The 11,011-nt window shown below is 42.6% G+C and overlaps 1 protein-coding gene across 1 annotated transcript; it reads right to left on the reverse strand.

The window, feature by feature from the left end:
• Positions 1 to 375: 375 nt before the first annotated feature.
• Positions 376 to 7,695, reverse strand: LOC126226569 (uncharacterized). The gene is made up of 3 exons (XM_049942232.1): positions 7,587 to 7,695; positions 1,379 to 1,513; positions 376 to 973 (listed from the first exon to the last, which is right to left on the reverse strand). The coding sequence occupies exons 2-3, from the start codon at positions 1,498 to 1,500 to the stop codon at positions 376 to 378; spliced, it is 720 nt and encodes a 239-aa protein (XP_049798189.1). The 5' UTR covers positions 1,501 to 1,513; positions 7,587 to 7,695.
• Between the last annotated feature and the right edge of the window lie 3,316 nt (positions 7,696 to 11,011).

Raw genomic sequence — 11,011 nt, forward strand, 5'->3', positions numbered from 1 at the left:
TTGGAACTGATGTGCACCGGCTACGAGATGTCGATTGCTTCCAATCTGACAAAATTTCACGCCAAATCAGTTTTAGAACTCTGAATATGGCAACATCTAGCGGTTGCAGTAGATGTGTCGCATTTGGTGGGAGTGCGATAAATTTTATCCCATACTTTTCGCAGAGTCGAATAACCTCTAGGTTAATATGCGAACTCAAATTATCGCCAATAAGAACTTTTTGGCCATCTTGTTGTTTCAGTATGGGGAGCATAAGATTGATGAACCAGTCCTCAAACACTTGGTGATCAAACCATCCAGATTTAGTACGATTGTAGCGGGCTCCTTTAGGTCCATTTTCGGTCCAGGTCGACCACATGTTCTCGGCCTTGTAATTTACGTATATAGTGGAGCCAACTGTCCTGCGGCGTTCCCACAGACCATAATCGAAGTACATGCTTTGGAACAATTTTGTATCCGCTCTGGATATTTTGCTCCTCTTCTGACCAACACTTTTTTGCTTCCCGGATCGTCCTGGACGTTCGTTTCGTCGTAATTCCAAATTTTTTCTGGCGGAATACCCTCTAACTCCTTCTCTAAATGCTCAAAATATGAGTCAATCACTTCAGTATCAGTCGCAGCTCTTGCATATGTGATATTTTTGGCGACACATTCGGAGAGAACATACTTATGCCGCTTCATAAATGACATGGCCCACTCTCTCCCAGGAAAGTTTCCATTTCCAAACACGGGAACTTTTCTTCCGGTTCGATCTAGATATGATTTGACGACACAGCGCAAATCAAGTAATGTCATTGGGAAACCATAAGATGCCATTGCAATGGAATGAGCAACGAATGTATCCTCTTCTTCTTTTGTAAAAATAGGTTGACCCCCATGCTGTCTTTTAGGTTTAACTGTCTCTGAGTTTGAGGTGGTCGAACGTTTTATCTCTTTGGTTTTGTTCCACAATGTGTTTCGATGAATATTGAACCTAAAAGCAGAGAAAAAGAACGTATAAAACATATATACCAGTATGGTATAATTCAGAAAAAAATACCATACCTTTTAAAAGATGTTTAATAGAAAAAATGCCAAAAATATCAGAATTTTACGAAGGTAGGTTTAAAATTTGCATAAATGCTTCCTTTACAAATGCCAGAAGTTGCAAATTGGTGTAAAAACCCGTTTTATGACAGTAAAGTTTGTAACAAAATAAAGGAATGTTGGTAACTTCCTGGTGTACATAGCTGTATTTTGCTCCCTATTCAAGCAGAAGAATTTGCTTAAAAACGCCAAACAGATGGTCATCTAAACGTCTATTTTAGCCTTACAGTATCCAATAAAACGTTTACTTCCTGTGTGACAGTGTATGAAAAATTAAAGAACTGCCACTAACCTTTCAGATGCTGCTCGCAGGGTCATTTTCTTTGTTAAAACCAATTTAACGGGTTTATCTAACGTCTCTGGAGAGTAATTTCTATAGGCTCTTGCACCCAACTTCCTTTTATAAGACCTCATCTTCTTTTCAGTGCTTGAAAGACAAAAAAATGTGATAAAACATAACCTAAAACCATGGTGGGGTGACTTTGTGACAAGTTGGGGTGTCACAAAGTCGCCACATAAAGTGCGTGCATTTCAGTTTTTACAAAATTGTTAAGGCTTTCGTGGCCACTTGTTGACAAACTGCCTATTGGCTTCTGTCTCGGGTTCTTCGGCCGACGTTCATCTAATGATTTTTCTGACGTTTCGCCAGCACGAGTGGCTGGCATTGTCAAAGCTTCACCCTCCATTGCCGGTGGTGAACTGGAGGCGAGCTCGCGGCCGCAGACTATATGTACCTGGCGCGCCAACGTCCGAGGGCTTCTCCGCGGTCATTTCCGGTGCGGTTCTCCTCTTGCTACCTGCGACGGTCGTTCGCTGCAGTACGGGAAGCCAGGATCCGTTTACCTTAAGGCTTTCCTCTTTCTTGTTGAAACTGTTCGCGTGTTTTTGGATTTCTACAGCTTCTCTGAACAAGCGCGTGTGATAGTGCTTCTCTACAGCCAGAACTTCCGTGTCGGCGAATTTTATTACGTGGTCGGTCTCATTCAGTGCGTGCTCTGCCACGGCCGATTTCTCCACCTGCCCCAACCTGCAATGTCGCTTATGCTCTTTGATCCTGGTGTTAATGGATCGTCCAGTCATTCCGACATAAACTTTTCCGCATGTGCAAGGTATACGGTATATGTGAGCCTCAACACCTCAAACGAGAAATGCAACACCTGGAAACTGTTCTGAGGAGCAATGGGTACTCCACAAATTACATTAGAAGTGTAACAGAGCCAAACACTCGGCGAAGTAAGGAACCAGAAAAAGAAATGTCGGGTACGGCCTTTCTGCCATACATTCCCAGAGTAACGGACAGAATCGGCCGTATATTGCGCAAACACGGCGTAAAGACGATTTTCAAACCGACAAGGAAGATCAAAGAGTGTCTTAGATCGGCGAAGGAGAAAAGAGACCCACTTGCAATGTCGGGAATATACCGTATACCTTGCACATGCGGAAAAGTTTATGTCGGAATGACTGGACGATCCATTAACACCAGGATCAAAGAGCATAAGCGACATTGCAGGTTGGGGCAGGTGGAGAAATCGGCCGTGGCAGAGCACGCACTGAATGAGACCGACCACGTAATAAAATTCGCCGACACGGAAGTTCTGGCTGTAGAGAAGCACTATCACACGCGCTTGTTCAGAGAAGCTGTAGAAATCCAAAAACACGCGAACAGTTTCAACAAGAAAGAGGAAAGCCTTAAGGTAAACGGATCCTGGCTTCCCGTACTGCAGCGAACGACCGTCGCAGGTAGCAAGAGGAGAACCGCACCGGAAATGACCGCGGAGAAGCCCTCGGACGTTGGCGCGCCAGGTACATATAGTCTGCGGCCGCGAGCTCGCCTCCAGTTCACCACCGGCAATGGAGGGTGAAGCTTTGACAATGCCAGCCACTCGTGCTGGCGAAACGTCAGAAAAATCATTAGATGAACGTCGGCCGAAGAACCCGAGACAGAAGCCAATAGGCAGTTTGTCATTTCAGTTTTTGTCTCATATGTTCAACAAACATGGCTTGATTTAATCGATATTCTACAATAATTTGCCCAACATATTAACAAACAAATGTACATACCTGTTTTAGTTGCGTCCTTAACATAAACGTTTTCACAATATAAAGTTTCCCTCGTTTTACGAAAACGTAAATAACAGCGTTTCTAAGCAACGGCGTCGGAAGGAACTATGCGTGTGCAGAAGCTTCACCCTGCTGCCGCTACGTGGCGTGGCATGTCTGACAAACGAAATGCGTGGTTCAGCTCTTTCCTGAGACGAGCGGTCGCGGCGCGAGATTTAAAATACGAAGACTCGATCCCTTGTCACAAAGTCACCCCACCAGTCACAAAGTCGCCCCATTTTACGGTACTCATGTAAGATAATTGCGCAGGAAATGCTGGGAGACATTTTCTAAATTGAAAAGTGAGCAACAATTATGGTATGAGAATTCGCCTTTGTCGAATTAAGAACCAATCCTCTCTAGCAATACAGAACAGTGTGCAAACATTTACATAGAAACCTGTCCACAAGAGTTTCTTGCATTTGTATTAGTAGTAACTCATACCTGTATTCCATGTAGTATTCACGCACTCCGTTAAATCAACACTCCCCAGGCATGCCTGCGCACTGTGTCAACAGTGATTCATAAGCCGAGCTGGGGAAAGGACAGAATAACTTTGTGAAACACCCTGTAATTGCTTTTTGTGATGTAGTGGAGAAGAATGTGGGGGTTTACCTGCTTAGTTTTCAGGTTATAGATCACTAAGAGAGGAATTGCATGGCCACAATCCGGCGACTATTAGGTGAAGTACTTAATTCAGTGTTTGTTGTTAACCCACTTCGTTTAACTAGAAACATTAGTTCTGTACTATTTAAAGACTATTTTTCAATAATCTGCTAGTCTTCCATCCTCTACAATGTGGAAACTATTAGTCCTAGAGAGAAAAAGAACAGGAACTTTTTTGTGGGAAATTTAATGTAATCTAATTTTGTACTAGCAAACATTTTCTCTAGAAGCCGTGATTTTTGAGTTATTCAAGAAAAACATCAGAAAGTGACTTTTAAATGCACACACTCCCAGCCCCTCACGCTCACGCCCCACGTCAGGATTGTTAGTATGTTGTTCAGGAACTCTCCCATACCATTGCGAAAAAAATTGTTATTATACGAGTTTTTTCGGCTATTCGAACTATTTTTGTTCTTCACTCACCGGGTTACTGATGCGTTATATTCATTTTACTAACAATAACTTCTGCACCATCACAAAGTTTGGCAAGGTCAAAGAATGTATCAACAGCATAATTTTTCTCATTTGGCTTTGCTCGGACTTCTTTTACGAGAGGTTTGTACAACTTTCTCTGCAGAGAAAGCTGGGCTGAGAGATAGTCGGCATGTGTGTAAGTTTTCTGCTATAGGCCATATTCTAAGAAGACTGAAAGGAAAGAAAAGTGACTAGTCTCTCAGGAAACATGCCTTGAGTTCAAATGGCTCTGAGCACTATGGGACTTAACTTCTGAGGTCATCAGTCCCCTAGAACTTAGAACTACTTAAGACTAAATAACCTAAGGACATCACACACATCCATGCCCGAGGCAGGATTCGAACCTGCGACCGCAGCGGTCTCGCGGTTCCAGACTGTAGCGCCTAGAACCGCTTGGCCACCCTGGCCGGCATGCCTTGAGTCATTTGTTGATTACTAACAAGGGAATGGTCCAATCCGACATGTCGAAACGTACCCCGAAATTTTTCATACATGAAGGATACACTGAAAGAAACGCACTGTCAAAATTTTAGCTGCTAAGGCGCACTGCAAGTATTCTAGTAAATTAAAGTTACTCAGTTTTGTCATACACAACTGCTTATAACAGCTGTTTGTACAGTCGTTCCTGCCTAGTACGCGATCCGGCGAATGAACAGACATAGCAGTGATAAGAGAACATAGCGCTGAATAGCGGGAAGCCCAAAAAGCATAGACGCGAATTTTAAGCACTTAAACCATACCTCTTGTCGCAAATCGTTAATGTTTTGAATAGTTGGCCGTTCATATTGACAACTAAATTGTTGCAGATGTAATTATTATACAAGTGACTGGCACATGAAACAAAGTCAAGGCAGTGTGCATTATATTACATTAAAGACGACTTCCTCCAATATGGATTTTAATTAGTTGACATGAAATAGGTTATAAAAATTCCTGTGGTATAGTTCTTATTATGATTTTTGATAATGTATATTTTACCAACAAAGAAACAGTTCCTTGTTTATTCCCTGTAGTCGTCACAAAAATTCAAAGCTTGTATTGGTAAGAGTGACCAAACGATCTGGAAAAATGGTATAGTGCCAGTCTTTCATCATAACACACGGTGTCCCGAAAAATTGTTTTAAGGTGCTCAAAATCCCCGGAATTTAGTTTTTACATATACATTGATGGAAAGAAATCTTAACATCAAAAAATAATTAATGTACAGTAATGTAATTTTATGAATACATTTGTCTAGGTACTATATTAACACTGCAAGATCACAGATTAATGTAAGCATGAGATAAGCCATTGCAAATGTGAAATCCTAGTACATTAATAACCGGTGTAACTGCCAGAATGTTAAATGCAAACGTGCATGCATTGTGTTGTACAGATGTCGGATGTCAGTTTGTGGGATGGAGTTTCGCGTCTGTTGCACTTGGTTAATGCTATTTAGGCCCGATTGGAGACAGATCTGGTGATCGAACAGGCCAAGGCAACATGCCAACACTATTTAGAGCATGTTGGGCACCATGTGGGCAAGCATTATCCTGTTGGAAAATAGCCCCTGGAGTTCTGTTCATGAATGGCAGCATAACAGGTTGAATCATCAGAATGATGTAAAATTTTGGAGTCTGTGTGCCTGGGGTGACCACGAGAATGCTCCTGCTGTCATATGAAATTGCACTTCAGACCATAACTCCAGATGTAGGTCTAGTATGACCAGCACACAGACAGGTCGGTTGCAGGCCCTCACCTAGCCTCCTCCTAACGAACACACAACCATCACTGGCACAGAAGCAGAACTAGCATTCATCAGAAAAGATACCTCCACGCTGCCCTCCAATGAGCTCTCGCTTGTCACCATCTAATTGTCAAAAGGCAGTGGTTTGGGGTCAGTCGAATGCGCGCTCAAGGACTTCTAGCTCGGAGCTGTCCTTGAAGTAACCAATTTGTAAGAGTTCATTGTGTCGCTGTGGTGTAGATTGCTGCTCAAGTTGCTGTTGCAGATGCAGTACAATGCACCAGAGCCATATGGCGTATACGATGATGTTGTGGTTGGCAGGAGAGCCAACACCATGTTACTAGAGGAGGCCGAAAGGCACGCGTTTTAGCTCACACAGGCTGGCGTGAGGTCTGGAACAGGACAAGGAAATTAGACTTTAGAAAAACGGACGTAGCTGGTGGAATACTTAACTTTAATCCATTAATGATGAACGTCGCTCTTGACGGTACATGATTCACAGTATCAATAGTAACTGAATATGGCGCCTTGCTAGGTCGTAGCAAATGACGTAGCTGAAGGCTATGCTAAACTATCGTCTCGGCAAATGAGAGCGTATTTTGTCAGTGAACCATCTATAGCAAAGTCGGCTGTACAACTGGGGCGAGTGCTAGGAAGTCTCTCTAGACCGGCCATGTGGCGGCGCTCGGTCTGCAATCACTGATAGTGGCGACACGCGGGTCCGACGTATACTAACGGACCGCGGCCGATTTAAAGGCTACCACCTAGCAAGTGTGGTGTCTGGCGGTGACACCACTGACGATATTACCCCTTGCTTGTGCCTCGCGAACGATGGGTGCCTGATCTTCTTGCGACTGTCGTTGAAGCTGGAAGGAACTTGAAAAGCTAGTTCAATCTTTTACATCCCTATCTCCGCCAAGAGCATATTCGCCCTTGTTGTACTGTGATTGGAGCACTTTTCCTTCGGTACTCAACTTCTGCTGTACCTTAAATTTAACAATAGACCCCATAGTTTGGTAACAGATGTAGGTTTTTGATGACTGATCCAGTAGGAGCCTTTTTTTATTGCTTTTCGAGCCGTGTTGCTTATATCATGGAAACGGATAATGCTTTCACAAACAACAGGACGACCATTAACTACGTGTATTTGTCTATCTTCTTACAGAATTTGAACCAGTTTGCACAAATCTTAAACATAGAAGAGGCGCGCAGAAAAACTCACAAAAATTTTTTTTTTTTTTTTTTTTTTTTTTGTACGTAAAATCGGAACGAAGCGAGATTTTTCAAAGAAAGTTCTCAATTTTATTGCAAGATGGCAGGCAGCATTACTTTTCTGATGATTTGTCAATGAAACATTTTGTTATGCTTTTATAAGAAATTGAATCCATTTATATCTACAATGTCCAGTTATTGTGCAAAATAAGTAAAATTTGGAAATTTGTGGTAAGTTCCTATGGGACCAGACTGCTGAGGTCATCGGTCCCTAGGCTTACGCACTACTTAAACTAACTTATGCTAAGGACAACATACACACCCATGTCCGAGGGGGGACTCAAACCACTGACGGGGGAGGCTGCACGAACCGTGGCAAAGTGCCCTAGACCGCGCAGCTACCCCATGTGGCCCTGCAAAATAAGCATTTAGATTTTATACCTTTTGACACATGTAATGACGCTGGTATGTAAAGCAAACAAGAAATTGCCAGTTTACATTAACAAAATCTCCTGAGGGGACTTTATTGTTTCACTCAACAGCATCTGATATTATAGGTATAGTTAAGTCTATATTCATCTTTAGCTGTAGGCTAACCACCAGGTTAGCCGAGAGCGCTAATGCGCTGCATCCCGGACCCGGGTAGGCACGCCGGTCCCAGATTTAACCCACCTGGTGGATTAACAACGAGGGCTAGTGTGCTGACCAGCCTGCATGTGGTTCTTAGGCGGTTTTCCACATCCCACTAGATGAATACTGGGCTGGTCCCCATGTCCCACCTCACTTACATGCCTCGCAGACATTTGAAAAACGTTCGCACTATTTCGTGATTTCCACTAGACACAGGAAGCTGGGGTACACTCATTCCGTCCCGTGGGGTATCAGGTGGCAACAAGAAGGGCATCCGGCTACTCCTTAAAATTAACCACGCCAAATCCGACTTTAACCATGCCGACCCTGTACAAAATGTGGGACAACGGCACCAGCAAAAGAAGAAGATTCATCTTTAGCTGTGTATGATGCTGTCAGAAACAGATTTGCACCACAAAAGACTTTTGTACAGACAAGACCAGCTGCAAGTGTTTTTTGGCGCTGAAAAAAGTCAAGGAGGTGCAGAATATCAATCCAGCAGTATGAGGCCATTTAGATTGGCACATCTAATAGTGCTAACAGCTCTGCCAATATAATAAATAAATGACTGTGATTACATATCTCAACCAATTTCTTACATTTTGTATTTGGTGAGAAAGCTGAACAAAAGACTGGAGTGCCACTTCTGACAAATTTCACCATGTTCTAATGTTTCTAGTACTAGTATTCAAAAAAAAAAAAAAAAAAAAAAAGCAGAGGTGGCTTGTCAGCTGTATCCAGTGATCACGCTTATCTGTGCAAGCTGGCTGGTAGAGTGTAAACAAAATGAAATACGAAGTGGGGAACAGAACGGGGGACATTGTTTCCTTATTGGATGTCTATGCTACGCACAGGTGTTTGTGAGGTTTAAATGATTTCATGTGTTGGCATGCTTGTATTTTTCTCAATTCATTTGTATATCTACACCTTATTGAAAGAATATTGCTCTACAAGTCATATACTTTCAACCCATTAATGTTCAAATAGCGTATGATGGTCTCGTGCATAGCATCACAAACAGTTGACTGAAGTTTGGCTCACTTCCACAAAACTAGACTCCAGTGGTTCAAATTGGTTGATTCTTTTTTGAGGAAATTTGTTAACAGGAGGGGAAGCTATACAAATCTGGAAAGCTGAATTCTTTATTCAGAAAAGGGTAAATTGCTACTCGCCATAGAGTGGAAATATTGAGTCGCATACAAGCACAACAAAAACACTGCTAAACAAGCAAGCTTTCAGCCAAAAAGCCTGGTTCTGAATTAGACAAAACAAACAAACACACACACACACACACACACACATACACATTCACACACACACACACACACACACACAACTCTCACACACATGACCTTTGGCTGCTGGCGCCAGACTGCAAGCAACTGCGCGTGATGGGAAATGCAATCTGGGTGGTGGAGTAAGGAGTAGGCTGGGAGGGGGAGGGATAACAGGGTAGGAGTGGAGGACAGTAAAGTGTGGGAGCAAACAAGGATGAGATGGAGAGAGGGTAGGGCAGCTAGGTGCAGTTGAGAGATAAGACGGAGAGCTGGTGGGGAAGGGGGGGGGGGGGAGAAGTTGAGGCCAGGTTATGGAAATGTAGGATATATTGCATGGAGAGTTCCCACCCATACAATTCAGAAAAGCTGGTGTTGTTAGGAAGGATCCAGGTGGCACAGGATGTGAAACAGTCATCAAAATAAAGAATTTTATGTTGACCAGCGTGCTCAGCACCTGGGTATTCCAGCTGTTTCTTGGCCTGTTTGTCGGTGGCCATTCACATAGACAGTCAGCTTGTTGGTTGTCATGATGTTGTGGAACACAGCACAGAGGCTGCAGCTTAGCTTGTAGATCACATGACTTGTTTCACACATAGCTCTGCCTTTGATGGGATAGGTGATGCTTGTGACTGGATTGGAGTAGGTGGTGGTGGGAGAATGAGGTAAGGTACTGGGGGGGGGGGGGGGGGAGGCTGGGTTGTGTAGGCGTGGATAAGGATATGGTGTAGATTTGATGGGTGGTGGAATACCACTTTGGGAAGGGTGAGAAGGGTAGTGGGTTGGAGATTCACATTCCTCATTTGAGAGCATGATGAGAGATAGTCGAAACCTTACCAGTTTAGCAGTCTTTTCGGTGTGCCTGTCTGCGACTCAACATAGCAGACTATCCTTTTCACAATATTGTTATTATTCCATCCTGTATTTTCCATTGTTTTAATTCTTTATTCAATGTTCACTTATTTAAAAATCACAGTAGCACCTCCCCTTCAGAAATTGATATTATTGAACTTTGAGATACTGCTGCAGTACAGAAAGTAGTTTGCAAACCGTTCTCTCCTTAACACTGCCTACTTTGAATAATTATTGCAGCCTTGAATTTATACTTCTCCTTGTTCCTGACTGATAAACTCCATCATCGACATGTTCCTGGTCTATTAGCTGTCATTGTACATATTGTTGTGGAGCTGTTATTCTCTGGAGAGCTTGTGCATATAGAACTGACAATTTTGTCAACTATTTCCAGGCGCAGTGTTACTCGCTTTTCATACAAGGGAAATTTGGAAACCAGATTTCAAAATGCATTTTCTGCAACACAGAGAGCTATATTTGTTCTTTGAAACTCAGTGGACCATGGGTTGAAGAAGCTGTAATTAAATATGGTGTTAATGTAAATGCATCACCACCAATTAAAACTGAACCTCCTAGCAGGACGGGAGTTCTGGACTCTATATAGCAAGCAATGTGATTTGCAATGCTTCGTGCATTACAATACTTTTATTCCTTACTGCAATATTAACTATTTAGGAGAAACATGAACTGTTCTGATGGGAATCTAAGATAATTAAAATAACTTCTAGGCTCTTCCAACACAATTTCTTCCAGTAACATCACTGAGCGACTGATCTGATATCTTTTCTTTATTCAGTCAAGAACCCAAACATGTTTTATTCACCATTACTCATTAGTTGCTGAGGAGGAGCAGTTTGTAGCAGTAAGCGAACTTTATATTGGTTAAATTCTTATGTTATTTAGACAGTATTTATCTGGCATGGTCGATTGCTGTTTTGTCCATATGAATTACACTGAGGTGACAAAAGTCATTGGATATCTCCCAATATCA

This window comes from Schistocerca nitens, chromosome 1 (genome assembly GCF_023898315.1).
Source record: "Schistocerca nitens isolate TAMUIC-IGC-003100 chromosome 1, iqSchNite1.1, whole genome shotgun sequence".
Lineage (NCBI taxonomy): Eukaryota > Metazoa > Arthropoda > Insecta > Orthoptera > Acrididae > Schistocerca > Schistocerca nitens.

Bases quoted from the DNA above. Each gene is read 5' to 3' on its own strand.
- LOC126226569 (XM_049942232.1), bottom strand. From the start codon at position 1,500: ATGAGGTCTTATAAAAGGAAGTTGGGTGCAAGAGCCTATAGAAATTAC. The intron at 974-1,378 runs GTTAGTGGCAGT...CTCTGCTTTTAG, and splicing joins CTGCGAGCAGCATCTGAAAG to GTTCAATATTCATCGAAACA.